The sequence below is a fragment of the Pteropus vampyrus genome, unplaced genomic scaffold (genome assembly GCF_000151845.1).
Source record: "Pteropus vampyrus isolate Shadow unplaced genomic scaffold, Pvam_2.0 Scaffold141, whole genome shotgun sequence".
Lineage (NCBI taxonomy): Eukaryota > Metazoa > Chordata > Mammalia > Chiroptera > Pteropodidae > Pteropus > Pteropus vampyrus.
Window position 1 is genome coordinate 1975926 of NW_011888922.1, and position 22495 is coordinate 1998420.

Consider the following 22495-nt stretch of genomic DNA (forward strand, 5'->3'; position numbering starts at 1 on the left):
AAAACTGAGGAGGATGGGCAAACACGGAGCAGGGCTCAGAGCCCAGGAGCTGGGGAGACAAGGACTGAGGGCTCGGGCCCCTGGACTATGGAGCCACAGGCCCATCTGGTGCTCTGGGACAGGGATTATATGCAAGACTTCCCCAAGTCCCCACCACCTGAGGGCGCCGCACCAGAGAAGGCTCAGACCGTGCTGGGTGGTGCAGTGCGTGCTGTGGGAGTGCCAGCATGGAGAGGGAGGCTGGTGGAGCTGTGCAGAGTGTGGGATGTAAGAGAGAGGGAGCATGGGGGGCACTGGAGGTCATGCCAAGACTTAAGGGCAACCCTAGAACAGGAATGGGCTGGGCAGAGGCACAGGGCAGTGCACGGGACACTGCATGGGGGACAGTGGAGCAAGTTTCTGCAAGATGGGCAGTGCAGCAGGGAGAGGCGCAGACACTGATAAGAGGAGAGGCAGGCGTGAAGGCCACGGACCGGAGGACAGCACAGCAAGTGGGGAGATATACCCAAAGGGCCTGGCGGAGTACCCAAGGCAGTGCCATGGGGATGCAGGGCGGGAGAGAAAGTGATGTGTGGTGTCAGGGGAGCAGCACACGTGGTGGCGTGACGCAAGGGCAGTTCCCAGGACTGAGAGATGACACGTAAAGCAGGGCAAGGGCCAGAGCGGGGCAGAATGGAGCTTGGAGGATGACATGTGGGAATGGCTGACGGCTGGTGCGGTGTGGCTAGGGTTTGTGCCAGGTCCCTGAGCAGGTACAAGTGTGGCCTGGTGCCAGGCTCAGAGCGTTTTCTCAATTCACCTCACCTTCTGTTGCTCCCTCACATCCCAGGTGCCATGTTGGACTCAAACCTGGCTACAGGAACAGGAGAGGCCAGGCCTCTCCTCCCATGGTTTGAAAGGCCACCAGATCAGCACCAACCTCCACACATCCCTGCCAGGGACAAGAGGTAGGGCTTCACCCCAGGCTCAATCCTGAGCCTAGGGAGCGGGGGATTTGAATCTTTTATATGTTGAAAGTTCCTGACCAAATGTTCTGGAGTTTCAGAGGCAACTGGGGAGACTAGATATTCCATCCTACCCTGAGGGGTGAGTAAACCTTCCTCTTAAAAAAGAAAGACTCTCCACTGTGATTAGAGGAGGTGGCTCTCGCTCACCTCTCAGCTTCCCTCACCAGCCCGACGGCCTGACCATTCCCTAAGAAGTCCCATCCTGGGAGAAATCATTTCCTCAACAGTAGCCCCTTCCTCTTAATATTAGTTCAGATCAACTCAACCAGCATTTATTAATGGCTGCTGTGACCAGGCTCTGGGCTGGGCACTGAGGACACAGGAATTAATCAGAAGGTCACAATCAGTGAGAAAAAAGATAAGGACACGAGGTATTGGTAATGTCCATGAGAGAAATAAAATGCTGATGTCCCCTTTCCTAAGACAGAAGCACAGCCATTCTGAAGTGACTGGAGCATGGACAAAGGAAGTGAGGCTACTTCTCTGGGAGGCTGGTGCCAGGGGCAGGAGTGGGAGGCGGGTAGAGATCAGAGAAGGTGGTTACTAGGAAAGGAGGTGCCTGGAATGTGCCAGATTTTTACAGGGAAGGAGAGCAGTGCTGGGCCCAGTGGAGGAAGCAGCTTTGTGCTTTGGGAACAGAAGACCTTTGGGAGCATGCGTCCACGCTGTGGTGTTCCTGCAGGTGGAGTGGTGATGGTGGCAGGGGCCTACAGTGGGCAGTTTGCTGGTTCACTCTGCCCAGCCCTGAATGTGTCCTTTTAAGACCCTCTACGAAGGGTCTCATGTGGCAGAGCTTTTAATGGTACCACCCCCGTGCCCCCAGCAGGCTACAGGCGGGCCCTGGTATTGACACTCTCGGTTCCCAGCCCCAGCAGCTCACCCCCATTAACCCCTGGGTACCCTAATAATGTCAGCATTTTCTGAACGTGCCATGATGTGAATGAAACTGGTCGGAGTCCCAGAGACTAAGATGTTCAAATCTAATCTGCAAGGAGACCTCCCTTCAGTTCTTGGTTCCTGTAACTCCCCAACTCTCAGGGTGGAGGGGCAAGGGTAGAGATGGAAGGAAGTAGAAGAGCAGAGGAACTCACAAACCCCAAAGTGCCGGGTGTTCACTACACACCTGTCAGCTCAGTTTAAAAAACTGATCCTTTGACCTATCAGGGGGTCAAAGTCTGCCCCTCCTGGTGGCCTGGCAAGAACAGGGATGCTTTCTCAGTCCGCATAGCTCTCACAGGGCTCATCCCGCCTGGGGCTCCTCACGGAAGGAGCCGTCCTCACCCAGTTCCAGCTCCATCTCTGCAGAGTTAACAAAAGTAGAGCAGGGACAATGAGATAAGAGGGAGTGAGTGCTACAGGAGATGTGTCTCCTTTGGACCTTGATTTGCCAGTCTGTGAAATGGGTGGTTATATTAGGTGGTCTCTGGGGCCTCTGATGTGAACGATCCTCAGCTGTTTCGCGAGAGAACTCCCTGCCCTGTGATTTCTCTCTCAAGGGCCTGGATCACCAGGGATGGGCAGCCGGTTAACCCAGTCCCCTCCCTAGGTTGATTTTGGTAATATTTACATTTGAAACCACTCAAATATGCCCCATTCCTAGGACAGAAGCACAACCATTCTTAAGTGATTGGAACACAGGCTCAACTCCAATCTGCCCTCTGGCCCCTTTACCTGCCTGCCACAAGGCTAAGGCCTCAGCCCCAAGCCCTGGCTGACCAAACCTCCCCCAACCCACACCCTTGACAGGCTCTGGAAGCAGAGGGCCGGACGGATGGGAGGGAAATTGGCATGTCCTTCCTCTCTCTGGGCTTTTATCTGCAAAATGGGGAGGAAGTGAGGCTGATCACATGAGCTCTAAAGCCCTTCTTACAGGCAGGGCCATCATTCTGGGACTCCCCAAGCTCTCTGGGACCAGGTGGGCTACCTGCTGAGGGCATCCCACTAGAGATTCAGGCTGTCATGTGATATTTGGTGGTATGTGTTCTTGTGTGTTTGTTGGTTACCTGTGTCTTGAAATTTAGAATCATTTCACACAGAATTGTTGCTATTTGTCGGGAGGAGAATATGGGCTAGGCGTAGCCCAGTCTTAGGTTCTTGCCCTGTTACCATTTAAAATTGACATTTAATTTTTCAAATCACTGTTGGTGCCTAATCACTTAAGTTATTAATTTATTCTGTTTTCTTTTAAAAACAAATTTGTAACACGTATTTATCCTGTGAGTAGGGTGGGGCGGGAACGTGTTCTGTTTTTGCTGTGGTGACACATGGTACAGGCCTGGCACTTGCAGGTCTCTTTTTACTGTGGTGTTGGAACAGGACAACAATAAAGTCCATTAGAAGCAACCAGAACAGGCTGCTGAGTCTGCCTCGTCTGAGGGCCTGGGGGTGCCCGTGCGTTGGCTAAAATACATTCTTGATGAGGACATTTTCTCTCATGGACCCAGGAAGGCTCTGGGCCAGTCTTGCTCCACTTTCATTTCAATAGGAAATTACTGGGTACTTTTCTTGGCTGGAAACAAGAATGACCCCTCCTTACCTCAGAACCTGCAGTCCTTATGTGCAAACTGTAGTAATATCTGCCAATTCAGCTTTCTTAGAAGGCAGCCTGGACTGGGACTCAGTTTCTGACAGACTATGGGCCCACTTTTGCTAGTCCCTAAGGTCTGACATTTAAGGGTCTATGATAGTTGGGCCAAATTTTAACTCCTCTACCTACAGTGCAGGCAGCCTGTGAAGCCCAGCCCTGGAGGAAGGCCCTGCTTCCCAGCCTTCCTCCTGGCCTGTGCCCACGTCCAGGAGAGGCCGCCCAGCCCTAGGTTCTCAGGAGGAGGAATGTGGTATCAGCAGTAGCTATTTCTGGGCAGTCCAGAGTTCTTGGGATCTGAAAACCTCTCAGGTATTGGGCTCCAGCCCCACCTGATAGGTGAGTCCCCTAACGGCATCCCAGTGGGCAGCCCCCAGCCTATATACCCACCCCTCCAGAGGCAAAGGGCTCCACTGCTTCTCAGAATAATGAGAGCATGCTTCCTTCCCTCTGCCAGCACCTGCCTCTGGGTAATGTCTCCACCTTTAGTCCTAGGTCCTCACCTTAATTTACAGAGCACTTCAGTGTAGGGTGCTTCCACCTTACCTGATGTACCCTCCTTACTGCCTAGGCACACCAAGAAACCAAGCATACAGCAGACATCACAGCCACTAAAGTGAGAAGAACATCTTTAACGGTTTCAGCAAATCTATTTTTATTCCCGTTTGAGACCCCAGGTCTCTTCTCTCCATTTAAAGGGGTACAGCAGTGTCAGGGCCTGAGGTCAGTGTCTACTCCTTCACTGGACCATCCCCGCCAGCTCCCGGGCCACTGCTCTAATGCCCACTGAGGAGCTGAGCCAGCCAGCTTTCCCCAGGACGGACAACAGCTTCATGAGAAACACACATATCTTCAGTAAAATAAGGATTTTTCCATCTTAACCAGAAGGGGGATGCAAACGGCGGCATCCCAGGCACTGAGGCAGGCTAGGGGAGAGGGGGTTAAGGGTCTCCCACTGCGAGAGGGGCTGTCCTCACCTCTATGCATGTTGCTTGGTGTGGGGGCAGGCAGTCTCTGATCCTGTGCCAGGCTGCTTCTCTCAAAAACAGTACAAACAGTGCAGGCACCCACACATTACCCCCAAAACCCCCTCAGAGAAACAAGAAAGTAGCCAGAGCTGAGCCCCCTCTTCTTTGTGCAAGGACTTGGAGCCTGCTCTGCTTTTTATACTATACAGCAATAGGATTGTCTAAAAGAAGCTGGAAGGGAAATGCTACTTGATGGAAAAACGCCAGCGCTGTGAAGTTCAGCCCTGTTGGTACTCGGGGGTCGGGGGACAAGACTTGAGTGTGCATCTAAACTGCTTCAAGTTGCCCAGGACACTTGGGTGTAGAATCCTATTGGGGCTGATCCCAGTGTCAGGGCCTGCGGCCCAGTCTAAGAGGCTTGGGTCTCACCTCTGACTCTCCGGGTACCCTTCAGGCTGAGGACCAGTGTCCCAGAAGCCCCCTCCCCGCCTTTCTTGCCCTTGGAAGGGCCTGCCTTCAGGACTGGACCGGCCCCTACCCAGCTCCCAGAAGAAAGGAGTCGAGGCCCTCCTGAGGTTTGCTGTGGCACCACCAAAGGTAGGAGCAGGGAAGGGCTCACATTAGAAGACCAGTCTGTGGAAGTCTCCGCCACTGCCACCTGCAGGGTTGCAGCCCCCAGGAGAGCCTTCGTCTTCATCTTTGTCTTCGTCAAAGCCCTTCCCCCAATGTGGAGATGCTGGGAGTGCAGAGATGTAGGCCGCCCTGCTCCGTGCCTCCTTCTCCTGCTCCTGGGAACACAGATGCAGGTGGGAAGGAAGCTTAAAATTCAGGCTCTGGGGCGAGAGTCCTCCCTTCACTCCCTCCCACAATGCCATCCAGCTCAGCGCAGCACTTCTGAGTGTCTCAGGTCCCCAGGGCCAGGCACGGAGGAGCCACAGCTTCTGCCCTGGAGGCAGTCCAGCTCAGTGAGAAGACAGGTAGGATGGACCCATCCTTACATCCTATATCTAAGCTTCAAAATCATTCTTCCTCCTCCTTCCAATAACCCAGCCCCTTGGAAGAAAGGAACTCATTCATACTAGACTAGCTGATATGGTACCAGGATGCCCAGGGACTTGAAGGGCCACGTCACACCACACAGGGACCTTTCTTCAGGCTTCCTGATGCAGCTGTCCAGCTCACGGCCTCTGAAGGCCCTAGGAATGGACTTGCCTGTGAGAAAGCGCCTCCCACTGCTAAACTGAGGCCGGCCTCCAGGAGACTTTTTGCCACAGGCCCTGACTCTGCCTGGACAACCTGGCAGAGATGTACAAGCAGGCCTGGTGTCTCCACCCCAGGTGCCACCTTCCCCACAAAAACACCAACTCCAGCTGCTGCTGTCCATAGGTCCCGGTGTGGCTACTCTGGGCGTTTGTGGCCACTACCCCTCCCACTGGTTAGAGCCCTTGCTGTTCAAGTTAGTTACTAAGTATTTTGACACCCCTGACACTGGAGAGTAGAGTCAAAGGCACAGTGACAGAGGAGGTTCTCTGGGCAGGGTGGTCCCCTGATGCCCCAGAGGCACTCTACCTGTTCACATTCGACTCTTCACTCACAGAACCCCATGCTGCTCCTTCAGCACACCTATGAAAACTGGATAAATAACTAGTCAGTGTCTGTTCCTCTGAAGTAAGGGGTTGTATCTGTCTGGTCTACCAAAATACGCCAGCACAAAGTGGACAAAAGGAAAAAATAGAGAGACTTGAGAGGAGCAATAATGTTCCTGAGCAAGAGGCGGCACTGGGAAGCCCCTCCACCCGGAAGCTCCAATCAGAGGTCCCAACGGCTCTGCTCACCTGCAGGAAAAGGATGTTGTCTTTGGAAATGGCTTCCATCAAGTCTTTGTGGAGGGTGGGCTCTGTCTGGACTCTGGGGGAGCCCAGCTCAGCCTCGGGTCCCTCCCCGGGCCGCTGCCGGTAGAAGAGCACATAGGCTGTGTCCTTGGGGAAGAAGGAGGTGACATTGCTGACAGACTCAAAGGAGGAGAAGGACACCCGAGTATCGTTGAACAGGTACCACTGGTGCTCGGGCTCGGGCCTGTCGGCAGCTCCCAGGGAAGGGGCGGGGCGGGCGGCGCCCTCGCGAGCATAGCAGTAGTAGTGACCGCTTTCTGAGGACACTCCGGAGTGCACCACGACACTGCAGAGGTCGTAGGCCTGACCTAGGCCTCCGGCTAGCGGCAGGCGGAGCAGCAGGGGGATGGCGACGTCGTCCAGGATCTTGCGGCGCCGCATGGTACGCAGATCGAAGGAGAAGCGCAGCAGGGTCAGGATGAGGTAGCGCGGGCCGTGGCTCAGCTCCACCACCTTCTCCGCCTCCTGCAGTGAGGCACATGATTCACAGTAGTAGCAGTTCTCTGCCATCAGCCTCTCAGGGGACAGGAAGTAGTTGACCAGGTCCAGGACGGAGCGGGAGCCCTCCCCAGAGGGGGCGGTGGCCCTGTGGGTCCCTGGACCCAGGCTATCCTCCTCCTTCTCCTTGTTGTTGGCCTCTTCCTCCTCCTTGGCCTCCTTCTCAACCTCCTTCTCCTTCTCGGCCTTCTCTCCTTCCTCCACTTCCTTCTCCTCCTCCTCCTTTCGCACTTCCTCCTCCTCTGCTCTCTCCTCCTTCACTTCTTCATCTTTCTCCACCTTCTCCTGACTGCTTTGCCTCCCAGGTCCCTGGGGACCCAGGCCTTCAATGTCCAGGACAGTGGGGGGGGCATCCCCTGTGATACAGTGTTTTCTCTGCCTCCTATTTGGGACGTGGGCTTGGGACGGTGTTGGGGGGTCCCGGGCTCCGATGCCCTCCACCGGGAGCATCACTGAGCCTAGGCGGCGGCGGCGATAGCGCTCGGGTGGCGGAAAGGCCAGAGAGAGGTCCGTGAAGGCCTCCTCCCTGGAAGAGACGTTGAGGCAGCGCAGACAGCATATCCGAGTCACAATCTTGCCTCCGAACATCTTCTCCACAGAGGTTGAACTTGGGCCAGGGGGCTCCTCAGGTGGGGATGGCGAGCTGGACTGCTTGAGCTTTTGGCAGATCCTTGTCCCCGTTTTCTCCTCTTCATGCAGCCTGGCGCAGGGAGCACAGGATCTTCGTACATATACATGGATCCAGTGCGCCATCTACCTTACTCAGCTGGCCCCGCAGTTAGACACATACGCATGCAGGAGTACGCACAGGGAATATGCAGATGTTTGCAAAATGGCACCCGTGCACATGCACTGACAAGCCAGGCACACAAACCTGCTACGTACATATCTACATGCACATGCCTCCAGAACTGGGATGAAGACACACACGTGCACTCTGACAAGCATAGCACGATATGTATACACACACTTAACCCTCCCGGGTCACGGTTCAGGTCAGCACCTCCTAAACTTCCCTCACATTCAGCCCCTGCCCCCACGCTCATGGCACCCATCTTCTCAGAGTCTTCCTCAAATACAGTGCAGCACTCCCATTTCTAGGAAGAGGCAAAACAGCCTGGAGGGATGGGGCTGTCCCTTAGGCCTGGCCTCCCTTACCGATCCAGCAGGTACTTCAGGTACTCCGAGCAGTCCTGCTGGGTGCCGGGGCTGAACCAGGGTGTCCAGGATGCAGAGAGAAAGTTCTCTGGAGAAATGGCAGGCCGCTAGGTCCAAGGTAGGTGAAAGGCAGGGTCAGGAGCAAAAGACCACTCATAAACCATCTCTGCAGCATGCTAGGCCTGAAGGTCTAGCTGGGGACTCTGTGCCCCAAACTTCCCAGCCTCCTCACTAAAGTCCTGCCTCCTCTTAGTCATCCCTGAGCCATCCTGTCTCACCAAGCTCACACATCCTATGAGCAAGGCATCGGGTTCACAGATGTAAACAATCCTCTAGGCATTTGTTCTTCCCTGACACACCTCATACTTTCTCTCCAGACCCTTGCTCATTGCCATTCCCTCTGCCTAACACATCCTTCTTCTCTGTCAAAAGCTTAGCTATAGAGTTCAAGTCCCAGATGCACCTGTTCCATGATGTCACCTGTTCTATCTTCCCAATGTCCCCTCCCCCATCATAATCAAGCTCTCCCTCCCTTGCATGGCACAACACACTGCACTGCCCTCTGTTCAAGCACTGTAATTGTTATCTGCACTTTGTCCTCCCCACCAGATTGTAAGCTCCACAAGGGCAGGGACTGTTGCTTACTCATCTCCATGCCTCCACATGGGGCCTTGCAGAATACTTGGCCAAGGACTACAGGTTCCATAAGGGCAGAGACAGTGAACAAAACAAACACAGCCCTTAGGATACCTGGCAATGTGAGTGCTCAAAAATGACAGCAGATGAACAAAGCAATACCTAATGCAACAGACTGAACTGATCAGAGAATGCACTGATGGGCAGCACAGAAGAGAGCTTAAGGAGGCATCCCCTCTCCTGCTGGGTAAGGGTGCTGAATCAGCCCCACGGGCTTTGGCCATGAACCTAAGCCAGCCTGGACTGGAGCTCAAGAATTTATACCAGGAAGTGGGGGCTTATAGCCAGATGCAGGCAGGTTCTGGGGAAGGGAAGGGTGTCAGATCAGAGCCTCCTCTCTACGATGCCCCAACTCCCCCTGCACTCACCTGGCTATGCTCCAGGAAGGCAAAGAGCCACTGCAGTTTGGTCATCAAGGGCTGTGAGTTGTTCTCAGTCAAACGGAGCACACAGTGCCTGAAGCTTCAAAACAAAGCAGGAGCACCAGGGTAAGCCAAGGGCACCCAAGGAGCTTCTATTCACCCATACCACAGGTGACCCAGAGCCTCCGGGCTAAAGGCAGAACAGACACTTGTAGCTCAAGTTTGGACCCAAGACTGGGAAGGAGGAGTAAGTGAACAACTGGGCATAGACGATGAGGTGACCCCTGATGTCCCTTCCACTTCTGACAGCCCATGACACCAAGATTTGATGATTTGAATGTCCTAGGCCCTATGGTCAAAAATTCTAAGGCTGGAACTCTGTGGCATGCTGCAGAATCCATGCCAGTATTACCAGCACTCACACCCTTTGCCCTACTTCCCCGGGAAATGGTGTTCAGACCCGCTCAGAGCAACAGGCCTTAATCCAACCTCAGCCTTTCAAGTCCGCTCTTATAGCCCCTTCTCAGGGCCAAAGCCACTGCCCCAAGGACCACCCCAAGCTGTTCTGCTGCCTTCAAATGAGGGAGGCGGGTCAATGTGAGGAATATGCTCAAAGAAAAGGACCCTGAGGTGGTACACTGGCTCCCAATGATAGGGGTCTGGTCCTACGGAAGATAGGAAGGAGCCCCTCCTGAAACCCACATTCCCTGGAACAGAGATTCCAATAACCCAGCTTAGCTCCTGTTCTCACAAGCAGCTCCAGGCAGATAGGTGGACTTTCCTAAAATCTCAAAGGTCTACAAACCCCTAGCATCTCACCTCAGCATGCCATGTACCTCTTGCTAAGCAGCCCCAAGCGTGGCACTTGTGGCAGCCAGCCTCGATTCACAGCTTAACCTCTCAGAGGCACCTCCAAGCCCAGCACAGGCAGCATCTGTACTTAATCTGCATCACAGACCCTTCCAAAAGGCTCCAGAACCAACATACATAGTGGCAGCTTCAGACCATAACAGAGCACCACCCAATCGGCTCCACAAATGACATACCCAAAGGATGAACTCAGCAGGCACCAGAACCTGCCAAAGCAAATCCTGCTCTATGGAGTCAGCCCCCGCACCACAGCTTGTCCACTGTAGTCACAGCCATTCCTCACAGCCAGTTAGCTTGAAGGTCAATCCCTCACACTGACATGCTGACAGCAATCAAGGTTCAACTACAACAGGTGGGCACACACAACCCACACAAGGAACATTACTGAAAAACTCAGCACAGGTGACCAGAAAGACTATGCATCTGGGCTCCACAGGACACCTACTACACAAGGCCACTCTGCCAAGACCAGGAGATGTAGCAGATTTACCTAATACATAGACACGAACACAGAGAGTCAGCCAAAATGAGGAAACAAAGAAACATGTCCCAAAAGAAAGAACGAACAAAACTCCAGAAAAAGAACTAAACAAAATAGAGACAAGCAATCTTATAAGGATGCTCAATGAACTTAGAGGAATAGATGAACTCACTGAGAATTTTAACAAAGAGATAGGAAACATGAAGATAGAAAACATAAAAAAGAACCAGTCAGAAATGAAGACTACAAGAACTGAAATGAAGAATACAAGAGAGGGAATCAACAGTAGATTAGATGAAGCAGAGAATCGAATCAGCAATTTGGAAGACAAGGGAGTGGAAAATACCCAATTAGGACAGCAAAAAGAAAGAAAACTCAAAAAAAGAGAGGATACTTTAAAGGACTTCTGGGACAACATCAAGCAAAACAACATTCATATCACAGGGACACCAGAAAGAGAAGAGAGAGAACAAGGGTTGAGAACCTATTTGAAGAAGTAATGGTGGAAAACTTCCCTAACCTGGCGAAGGAAATAGACATACAAGTCCAGGAAGCACAGTCCCAAACAAAATGAACCCAAAGAGGCCCACACCAAGACACATCATAATTAAAATGCCAAAGGTTAAAGACAAAGAGAGAATCTTAAAAGCAGCAAGAGAAAAGCAATCAGTTACCTACAAAGGACGTTCGCATGAGACTGTCAGCTAATTTCTCAAAAGAAACTTTGCAGGCCAGAAGAGATTGGCATGAAATACTCAAACTGACAAAAATTAAGGACCTACAAGCGAGATTACTCTACCCACCCTCACATGCCAGGGAGCCCAAAGGAAAGAAGCAGGGGGGCAGACAGAGAATTCAAAACCAGCACCTACTCAGAAGCCATGAACAAGGCCTGAAGGATGCTGTTCACATAGCACGTGTTGCCCAGATTGATTAAACCAATCTTGCCCGTGTCTGACTTGGCCATGAGCCGGGGGTAGAAGCCAGCCAGCTCACTCTTCTGTGAGGTCCAGGCATCCTGCCCCAGCAGTTGCTTGATGCGGTCCTCATTGGGAACATGGAGATCCTGAGGTAGGAACAAGCCAGCAAGAGAATGAGCACCAAGGTCAGCTCTAAAAATATCACCTCCTCTGGGAAGCCTTCTTGGACTACGGCCTACCTCACACCCACCCAAGCACACTACCCCACAAATGTTCTATAGATGTGTATGAATAGGCTCCTGCTTTCAAGCTTACTGTAGTTTCTCATCTTGACATGTGGGCCTTCTACATGATCTTTCATGCCACAACTGCCTTAAGAAGGTGGTGAAATCCCCCATTTGATAGATGAAAAAACTAAGACTCAGATCAAGAATTTTCCATGGACATACAAATAGTAAGCAAAGAATCTGTACATTCTTAGAAGAGCCCAGGCTATGACAGGCTGAGCAATGACAACAATGGCCCACAGGCCAGATCCAGCAGATCTCAACCTTAGTCCTGACTTTTGTCCTCACTAGCTATCTGGCCATGGTCAGTGAGCCTCTCTGACTCAGTCAGTTAACCTCCCTAGACCTCAGTTTCCTCATTTGTCACATGAGGACACTCCTACCTGATATCAGTTTGGCACTCTATACTTGCACGGTGCTTGCACACAATGATGCTCCTGCTTCACCTTCTACTTTTAGGTTTGCAGAGTCAGCTTTTTTAAATTAGTCACCACCCTGGAATTTGATCCCACAGTCAGGACAGTGGGAGGATCCCAGGGGTCTGAGGTAAGGGTCTTTGGTCACAGGCTCAGGGATTAGCAAGTATTCTCACTCATTATCCTTTTTCACATTAAACAGCTGCACCTAAAAGAATATTACCAAGCACTAGTTCCAATTATGATCTATTTTAAAGAAAAACACCTAAGCATAATATAGAAGTACTTGGTAGATTTAAGTAATAGTCATAACCGTTCCTCTAGCCCTGCTTTCATTTCCAGATCCTGAGCGCAGTCCCTAGATTTGTCCAAGGCTCCAGAGCTTCAAACCAGCTCTGGAAACACTGAAAGCACCCATCTCCCCAGTGCACATCCTCCAGCCACTGTGGAAGGTCTGGCTCAAGCAGTGGTTTAACACTTCTGCCCATTCATTTTCCCAGGGTCATTTATCAAATTATTTATCAGATTAGTCAGTTCTCACAGATAAAAAATGTAGGCGCTTCCAGAAACAAGGTAAGAAGATACAGGCTCAGTATCATCTCTTTTTTCTTCCTGTTACCCGCTATCCAATCCCCACTCCACACACATGAATAAATAGGGACAAAAAAGCAGACTGAGCCCCACGCATGCACCCATCTGCACACAGAAAATGCAAAAATATCCACACTAAAAATAAAAAAAAACATTTTCCCAAAGAAGGTAACTTTATCCTCTTAGGAAAATAAAAACAAGAACTTTCATATCACTCGCAAGCTCCTAATGTTACTGGAAATTTACAAACAATGGCTCCCTTAGCAAAGACCACAGCTCCAGAGACACTGCCGTAACCTGGTACAACTGCCTACTTAACAAACTTTCCAGAATTTATAAAAGAGCCTGTATATGAAGAAAGATGGACACATAGAATACATGTGAAAGAATTTTATAAACGAAATCCTGCAGAAAATTTGCTGTCTTGCCCCTCAAACTGGTTTAAACCAAGGTGTATTCAAAGCCATAGGACAAAAGTAGCACACCTTCCTGGAGCTGTGTTCTCTAACAGTCAAGGAAGAAACATATGTTTATATTAAAACAAATGTAATTATGAGGTATATACTTAAGTCATTGAGATAAAATGAGATTTTAGAGAAACTCTGGCTACTTGGGGTAAGTCCCCTCCTCTGACGGCAAGTACTTTGGCAGAAAATTTGAGAAGCCCAAATCTGCTCGATTAAGCAGTCGCTTAGGCTGGTTTTCAAGGCCCTCTGACTGATCTTACTGATCTCCACTCCGCTCCACCAACACATTCAGCCAAACTGGACTTGCACATTCTCACCCCCTACGCCTTTCTCTCTGTCGATCCCCATCCCTCAAGGTCCAACCCCTATCCTCTCTCTAGAAGGCTTTCCAGGATCTTCTCAAATGGGGTCCCCACACTATCTATACCTTTCTTATAAAGCATAACTCCCTGCACCTAGTGGTACAGGTATCGGCAGAATCACCTTGCCCCCTGAATCAGACCATAGTCCCTCGTGTGCAAAGCCGGGGCCTCACTCAGCATGGTTTTCCCTCCAAGCTCAGTGCTGGGCCATGCTCCCTCCTCTTGGTCCACATCTCCATGATAGCATTCTTCACACTACAGTCATGTTCACTCACTCATTTACTGGGCACAGAGATCAAAAAAACGACACAGTCCCCTGCCCACCTGAAGCTTACAATCCAGCAGGAAACACTAACAGTCACCTCCAGTAAGTGGAAGTCCTGCGTCTTCTGCTCATCCCCCTCCAGTGACAGGGAGCTCAAAACCTAGCAAGGCAGCCCCTTACAGGTAAGCTCTATTGAAAATCTCCCTCATGTTAAGTCGGAAGAACTGAGAAGATCCAAGTAAACGGCAGAGGTTTCATCTGTTGTATCTACCTACTGTCACAGTACATTGTTCCCTTGTATGTTTTATCATTTTTGTATTATAAACTCATCTTCAGTAGAATCTCATCTTTGTGACTCGAAAATAGTTTCGTTTCCATTTCAACTAGGCAATCATGGGTATTACAAGTTTATGACTACGTTTAACGTTAGTATCAGAGCTTAGGGGTCCCATAACACCAAAGATGGTGTGAATTTGAACCCTTAAACCAATATGAGAGCAGGCCACTGACTGCAAATTTCTTTTTTTCCAATCCACAGCCCAGACCAAGCCAGAAAAGTTTCCTTGATATCTGTTTAGGACCATGTTTATATTTTTTCTAGATCAACTCTAACAGTAAAGCTAACAGTAAAGCCTTTCTTGGGTCCTGGCTTATGTGGGCCTCTTAGTGCTAACTCCTTACGAGGGGCAGGCACTATGCCTCATCTCTTGTCCCCATCAGCTCAAGCCCCTTAGTGACTGAGGCCAGCTATCTCACCCACCCTCCCTCCCCATCCCAGGGAAAAAGAGCAGCATCTCTCACTTACCGTTCTGGAACTCAGTTTTCTCTTCCTTTTTGGCCCCTGGGGATTCCCCCTTACTTTCTTGCCAGTTCAGCTATGTACTTAAAAAGACGTTTGTTATATTTTAACAAGCATTTCTAAGTGTTTTGTAGTGGGATACTTTTCAGGTTATCTATCTGCTGTGCTACGAAAATGGAAGTCAGACGAGAGGTTCTGAACGGGCCACCACCTACCTAGGTATTTTCCACCCGTGCTTGAGCCTGCCCTCTGTACCAGGCAATCCAGTCCTGGCTGTGTCTCTCACTATCTCTATGACTTTGTACAAGTAACCAAACTTCTCCAAACCTCATTTTCCTCATCTATGAAACTGAAATGACAATAGTATCTGCTTGGCAGGTTTTTTGTGAGCATTGGCAGAGAAAATACATGGGAAAACACTGTCAGATGAGGTACATCGACAGTTGTTAGTTATTGTCCCAGCAATCCAGCCAGTCTAGTTCAGAAGCCCTTTCCTCTTGCAGCCTCCTCCTCCGACTGGGGATCTTTCCCTCCTCTGGTTCTTCACTGCTCCCAGCTGACCTTCACAGTTGTTTCATTAGCTTCTTAAATCAGTTACTTTTATACAAGTTTGTCAGCCCCCCAGGCTGAAAACTCCTCAGTGGAGGTAACTCATGCCTCTGTCCCCAATTCCTAGCCTGGGCCTGGCACAGAGTAGGGTGACAATAAAGTCATGTGAACAATTGCAAACAATCCCTGCTCTACAGTGCTCATCATCTGGTGGGAGAGACAGGCACAAAGTCAATGACAACATGTAACAGAGGAATGCCCCAGGGCTGTGAGAGCCCAGAAAGACCCTGACCCAGCCTGGTGGAGGCAGGAAGATTTGAGAGTTATCAGAGAAGGCTTCCTGAAGGAGGTAACAATTGAGCAGAACTTTAAAGGATATGTAGGAGTAATTCAGGCAGAACACGAAGAGGATTTACAGTTAGAGAGAACGGCATATGCAGAGGCTCAGAGCAATCATGAGAGGATGACCCATCTGGGCAATGGCAGGTGGCTCAGTGTGCCTGAAGCACAGGATGGGCCAAGGGAGGTAATGGGAGACAGCCAGGGACCAAATAATGGGGCTGTCACCAACTTGCAGCATGGCCCTAAACAAAGCCCACATCGACACCCTTGTCAGAGTGGGGCAAGGGAGCATGGGGAATTGTCACTCACCTTAATGGCTTCCATGATGGGCTCATACAGGTCTGGGAAGCCTGGGAACCGGAACACCATGCAGTGGACCAGCTCTGCCAGCTGCTCCAGGCAACTGGCCCCCGAGTTTGAGTCCTCCTTGAGCAGAGAGGCCACCATGGGGGGAATGTGAGGGAGCAGCTGTGAGAGCAGAGGGGTTAGGCTTAGCACTGGTTTACCCACCTGCGACGTGGCATAGTGGTCACTGCTGAACACATCCAGAGCTCCCTGCGGCAGGAGGTTTGCTAACCTGACCACTTCCTCTTTACCCACATGGGGCTCTGAGCTCTGCGGGCAGGTGACTCCCCTTATAAGATCTGTGACCTTGGACGCCCTGCCTCAATCTCTTCACCTATAACATGAGATCAATAACTCACTCCTCACAATTGAAGGGAGGCCTGAGCCCAAGCCCCAGCTGTTAAGCCTCAGCCAGTTGACCTGCCTGAAGGCCCGAGTGACCAGGGCTTCTCTGCCCATCCAGGAGTGATGCTGGGGCCATGATATGGCCAGCTGGTGGCCAGCCCTGATGGAGCATGAGCTGCCACCTCTGGGGGCAAACACCATCATTCTTTCACCAAATACACATGTCAAGCACTTCATCTTCACAATGGTGATTATTATCTCCATTTCCTAGATGAAGACATTGAAGTTAGAGAGGTTATAAAATCGGCCAAGAATTTCAGCATGGGTTGTGGGAGCTGGTGTCTGAACCAGGTCTCTCTGAATCCAAAGCCCATTTCTTTCCTCTGTGCTACAGGCTGTTAACTTTCAAACCCATGAGGGTTCTACACCAGAATGTCCCAGGGGACAGTAAGGCTACAGGGAGCAAGGGAGCAAGGGAGCAGGGGAGCAGGGGAGCCCAAAAAAAGGATGGGGGGAGAAACCTCTCCCCTCCAAAAAAAACTATCTGTCAAGTCCCTAGTATGTGGAAGGCTCTTAACAAATATTACCTCATCTGACCCTCCCACCATCCTATGGTTTACCGCTGTCCAGGCTCTGAGAGGTAAGTTTTCGGCCCAAGGTCACCAAATCCAGCAGACAGCAGAGCTGGGACTCAACTCGCAAGTATCCCAATCCCTGGTTCTGTGCTTTTCCCACTGCAGCAAATAGGGAACCAGGGGCCATAAGAATCTAGGCCCCAACTGCAGGTCCTCGGAAGGCAGGCAGGGGAAGGTGGCCCCCAAGGGCCACAGGCTATCCTTCCCAAGGGAGGGCCCAGAAGCCCGCAGAAATGGCCCTGAGCTGCAGCCCAGGCCACCAAAGTGCTGGCAGGCAGCAGGGTACAGAAAGGGCACTGGGTCGAGAGTCACACCAACTTGGCTAGAATCCTCCCTGTACTGCTTACTAGCTATGTGTATGTGTCCAGGACAAGTGACTTAACCTCCCTACACTGCAGTTTGCTCAAGTGAAAAATAGAGAAAATGGCAGAACCTCTTTCTTAGGGCTTCTCCGGGAATTAAATAAATGAAAATATGTCCTGCCTTAGCACTATGACTGGCACACAGCTGGTACCCAGGGAACATTAGCTGTCATCATTCTAGACCTGTCATTCAATTATGGGCCCACGGGGAAGCCATACAAATTCTCTGGCCTCAGCTTCCTATCTGTAAGTTGGGGTCTCAAATATCCTCCAGTCCTAACATCCAAGGCTTCGAAGGCTTGGTCTTCCAGCACCGACCCATTAAGCACCAACAGAGACAGCATGCCTGGCCTACAGCCAGACCAGTGTGGCGCACAGCAGGGATGGGCCCTTACCAGGTGGAAGGCCTCATGGGAGTGCTGGAAGGTCAGGAGCATGTACTTGAGGACAGACAAGGCAGATCCTCGGACAATGGGGTACAGAAGCTTGGAAAAAACCTGGAAGAGAATCCCTGGTCAGGAGCCCTCCAGGCCTGGGCCGCCCAAGGCTGAGTGCAGCCACAGGCTGGAGTTGAAGCAGCAAATCCATGTCAGAGCAAGAAAATGGAGGAGCTCACAGACCTGGTGGATGGACAGATGGCAAAATGGACAGCAAGATAGTTATCTGATGAATGGATGGACAAACACACCAAAAGTAACATACACATGCCTGAATGAGCAGTCAGACAAATGAATGGGGAACTTAAGGCCCAGAGAGGGGCAGTGAATTGTCCCAGGTCACAGCGAGCTTGGGTGGGAGCCCCAGTGCTCTGCCTCAGACCTGGACTGCTACTGGCAAGAGACTAGCAGGAAGGGCCATAAGCAAGGGCTAGAACGGGGGCCCACCAACCTTCTCAATTTTGGCGAGTGAAACCTCAATCAAGATGCTGAACTTCTTAACAGCGGCCAGGCCCTTCAGCAGTGCAATGATCCATTTGTCAATGTTCTTCCCCAAGGGCCAGGACACCCAGTCGATCATCCTGGTGAGGGGAGTACAGGGACAAGGGAGGCCCAAATGCCTGGGTAGGGGCAGGCCAGGGACTAGCCATAATGTCTTGAGGCCCCACACTAACTCACACCTGCACAGGGTAGCCCAGGGGTCCCTAGGATGAACAAGATGCCTTGGGATATGCAAATGAGCCCAGCACAGGCACCTGGCAGAGACCTGGGCTCCCAGCCCAGCAAGAGGAGAGCCAGGCCCTCTCACACCCCAAACCTCACCCCCACACACAGACTACTGTGGAAGAACAGGGTTTTTGGCTGCTTCTGCCTGGACCCCAATGGCAGGAAGAGCACTGCCCCTGGGCCAGAAGATTTGGCTCCAGCAAACCATGGCTTGTGACCTGGAACAAGTCATTTACTCTCTGAGCCTCAGTTTCTTCCTCTGTGAAATGGGAACAATGCCTGCCAACAACAGGATTGTTGTATGGAGTAAACAAGACAGTAATAGCTAGCACTCATGTAGTATTCACTCTTCACCAGGCAATGCTCTGCCTTAAACGCATTAACCCATCTAACCCCCACGACATAAGATTTGTGTGCACTGAACATGAAGCTGTCACCTAGGAGGTACTCAGAAAAATGTTACTATTATTTTATACTGGCAGACTATGCTATAAAGAGAGAGAACAAAGTAACAGTAACTACAATAATAACAGCTTCTAGGCACTTCACACATATCATCTGATTTTATCTAATTTTTTTTTTTTTTTAGCCAAGGCAGCCCTTGGTTGACCTCACAGATTGCAAGGACCTTGTCAGCTTACAATCCCTTATTTTTTATTTTTATATCTACAGCACCTAGGTCTTCCTAGGTGGTCTCCCATCCAAGTACTAACCAGGCCCCACCCTGCTTAGCTTCCAAGATCAGACAGGATCGGACTTGTTCAGGGTGGCATGGCCATAGATTCTATTTAATCTTCAAAAGAGCTTTACAAAATGGGTTCAATTATACCACATCTTACAGATAAGGAAGCTGAAGCATAAAGAAGTTGAGTAACTTGCCCAAAGTCACACAGGCAAGAAGTGGTAGAGCCAAGATTTGAACTCAGGCAGCTTACCTCCAGAGCCCCACTCTTACCCACTAAAACAAGGAATCCAGGAGGGCCAACTGGAGACAGTGGATCTACAAACGGGTATGGAAAGAATGGCGGGGGAAGGAGGCTAGGGGAATGGGGTCTGCAGAGCCAAAGACCTGTGGGCAGGAGGGGAGGAGGCATATTCTAGGATCACTGGTCAGCAGGTGCGGCTAGATCACAGGTGTGATGATGTGCAAGAGCTCTGTGAACCGAAAAGCAGCCAAACTGTTTATCATACTTGCCAAATTCAGAAAGCAATTCATAAAAGTACTTTCACCTTCTAATATGACCCCATGGAAACCTGATAACTTCTACCACCACCCACATCTACTATTACAGAAGGGGAAACTGAGGCTCAGAAAGTTCACTGACCTGTCCAAGGCCTCACACCTAGTACCCAGACTGAGAGTATCACTAGGGCAAGGCCCTCTGTCTCCCCCACATCCAGCCCTGGGCAAAGCACAAAACAAGGCTCAAGAAAGGATTGATGAATGAACAAGCATGAAGGCCTGGGCATCTAATCCAGCAACACTACATCTAACCCAGCAACTACATCTAATCCAGCAACTCCACCCAGAACAGGCTTCTAGGAGGGAGAAGACCTGACCCTCAGCCCACCTGCTGATAGCAGTCAGCATTTGGGAGTCCGTCACACTGTCATCATTGCTGAGGTTCCGGACGACACCATCCATGAGCTCCAATGGGAGGTGCTGGACCACGCTGGCCAGTGCACTAGACGGTGGCTCCTCCTCTGGAACAGGGGGCGTGACTGGGCTGAGCTTAGCAAGGCAGGCGCCCCCACTGCCCCCATCACCCCATGCACTCATGCTGCCAAGGAACTAAGCTGGGCCAGCAAAGAGAGCACATCAGGGCCACCTCCTCAGCATCATGGCCTCTGATTTCACCTTAACTCATTCCCTCTTCAAACCTCCACTGGCACTGCTTTGGGCCCAACTCTGTGCTAGGCACCAAAAATAGAGCACTGACTCCAAACTTTGGGTGTACAGGCAAGGCCTTTAGAAGGGGTAACAATGGAGCTGGCAAGAGCAAATAGGAGGTCTATGGAAACTTGGGGGGAGGGAAGACATTCCGTGTGCAACCACACAAAGGCCTAGAGGTGAGAAAGAACATTTAGTTAGAAACATTGGTTGTCCAACTATATAAAGACCCAGGTCCTTAGACACCCCGCCTTGGTTCTTCTGCTGCCACGTCCATTACCTTCCTTCCCCCTAAACAACCCTATAATCAGGGAAGGCACAGATCTTATTTCAGTCATTTATACCATAGTCCAAGTTCAGTTGTCAGTGGAGTACCAAGATTTTGCAGAGCTGACACGTACAGGTTCCACTGCGTTTTCAGACCTTCCTTCTGCCTACCAGAGCACCTTGCCCCTGCTGCCCGGTACTGTCCAGCTAAAATATAGCTCAAAAGTCACCACTTCTATGAAACCCACCTGACCCAAAGGGCATGATGAAACCCCCTCCCCCACTTCCTGTTGTCTCTCTCAGCCCTCAGGTCCTTCTTCTGACAGGTTAATCTAGGTGCATTCTTTTCCCACACCAGGCAGTCTGCTCTTTCCGGCGTAACCAGCACCCGCCACAGGATAGAACCCAAAGTAGGTGCACCCCATAGGCTTGCTAACTAAATGTTGGAACATCACTTCTCCCACCTGTGCATTCACCCCTGGCAAACACATACCACACCGCACGTGGGCATGCCAAGCAGAAGAATGTGCATGAACAGCCATCTGTCCAGGCGCGCGTCCAGAATCTTGGCGCCCACGAGCTCCCGCCCCAGCGCACACGCACCTGTGCAGGAGATGACTGCGAACAACTCCTTGAGGCAGGGCAGGATGGCGGCGGGCTGTGCGCGCCACAGCTGTGCCAGGAGCCCGCTCACCTGCTGGGCCTGCTCCAGAAATTCCACCGCGCCCTCCTCGCCCTCGGCCGGGCAGCGGAAGCGGCCGAGACAACGCACCAGCCGCTGGCAGAAAAGCAGGCGGTGCGGGCCATCCGGCACGCAGCGCGGGTGCCGTGCTAGCAGCCGGGCCACCTGTGCGCATGCCGCGGGCCCCGGGCGCTCGCACACTGTGCGCAGCACCTCGCGCCGCAGCAGTGCGAACACCTCCTCAGCCGCAGGACCCTCGGGCAACAGCTGCAGTCCTAATTGCACGCAGGCGAGCGCGCGGGGGCCCGGAGGACCCACGCCACCCTGCAGCAGGCGCAGCACGCGGCGCGCGCTGAAGAACTCCACGAAGACGTCTGGGTGGTGGCGGCCTGCCACGTGCAGCAACTGGCATCCCACGCGCCGCGGCAACTCATCGGCACCGCCCACGTAGAGGCGCGCGCCCAGCGCTAGCAGCGCCAGGCACTGCTCTCGTTCCAGGGGCTGCCGGGCCGCCTCCAGCACCCGCCGCACCAGCCCTTGCTTCACGCTTGTCGGGTATGACGACGTCACCACGGCCTCCAGGATCTTGTCCATGGCGGTCACGCTGCGGAGAACAGGGAGCAAGTTCACACTCTGCCGGACAAGTCCAATACCCTATGTGGTCCCCTGCGTGCTGAGACTTGGGGCGAGCAACTCAACCCTTCTGGGCCTCAGTTTCCTCATCTGTGAAATGGGACAAGGATACTTACCTCACTGGGAAGTGTCATGAAGAAGTAAAGCACAATGCCTGGCAGACAGTAAGCCCAAGTGTGTTATTGCTGATGAGGGTCTTTAATCTCACAAAGGTGATACCTGAGCCCTCGCCCTCCTCCAGCCCTTTTGCCCTTCTCTCCCCAAGCCCCCCTGGTGACCTCATTCACTCAGGACAGGTAGGAGCTGGATCTAGAAACTGTCCAGAATCTTGGCCAAGTCATGTCCTGTGGTGGAGATGAGATGGGACACACACACAACACCTCAAGGGAGGGAGGGCTTCGGGCCCCAGGGACCGGCCAACAGGTCTTCCTGAAATCCCTGCACACTTTATTCCTCCCTCAAACAACTTCTTGCTCTTTCTCAAAAGATCTACACCTTTCCAAGATTCCACTTCTCTGTGTATGCTCTGCTTTTCGCCTGAAACATCCAATTTCCCAAGACTTCCACCACCACCACCACACACTCCTATTTTCCTTCAAAGCCCACCTCAAACACTCTGTCCTCAGTGAGAACAGCGCTGGACCTCCAGGCATGAATT

At 51.7% G+C, this 22495-nt stretch overlaps 1 protein-coding gene and 1 pseudogene across 7 annotated transcripts in view; both read right to left on the bottom strand.

Annotated features, from left to right (window-relative positions):
* Positions 1 to 4221: 4221 nt before the first annotated feature.
* The window catches only part of USP35 (ubiquitin specific peptidase 35), a 71056-nt gene continuing 52782 nt past the window's right edge, over positions 4222 to 22495 (bottom strand). For all 7 annotated transcript variants that reach the window (XM_023535537.1, XM_023535533.1, XM_023535536.1 and 4 more), the window contains 10 exons: positions 21126 to 21808; positions 19936 to 20068; positions 18090 to 18219; positions 17597 to 17698; positions 15824 to 15982; positions 11389 to 11582; positions 9172 to 9265; positions 8108 to 8214; positions 6395 to 7649; positions 4222 to 5347 (listed from right to left, as the gene is read on the bottom strand). In XM_023535537.1, coding sequence (XP_023391305.1) covers positions 5180 to 5347; positions 6395 to 7649; positions 8108 to 8214; positions 9172 to 9265; positions 11389 to 11582; positions 15824 to 15982; positions 17597 to 17698; positions 18090 to 18219; positions 19936 to 20068; positions 21126 to 21798 — 3015 coding nt within the window. In that variant the 5' untranslated portion in view covers positions 21799 to 21808 and the 3' untranslated portion in view covers positions 4222 to 5179. The remainder of the gene's footprint in view (positions 5348 to 6394; positions 7650 to 8107; positions 8215 to 9171; positions 9266 to 11388; positions 11583 to 15823; positions 15983 to 17596; positions 17699 to 18089; positions 18220 to 19935; positions 20069 to 21125; positions 21809 to 22495) is intronic.
* Positions 19028 to 19147, bottom strand: LOC111744811 (annotated as a pseudogene).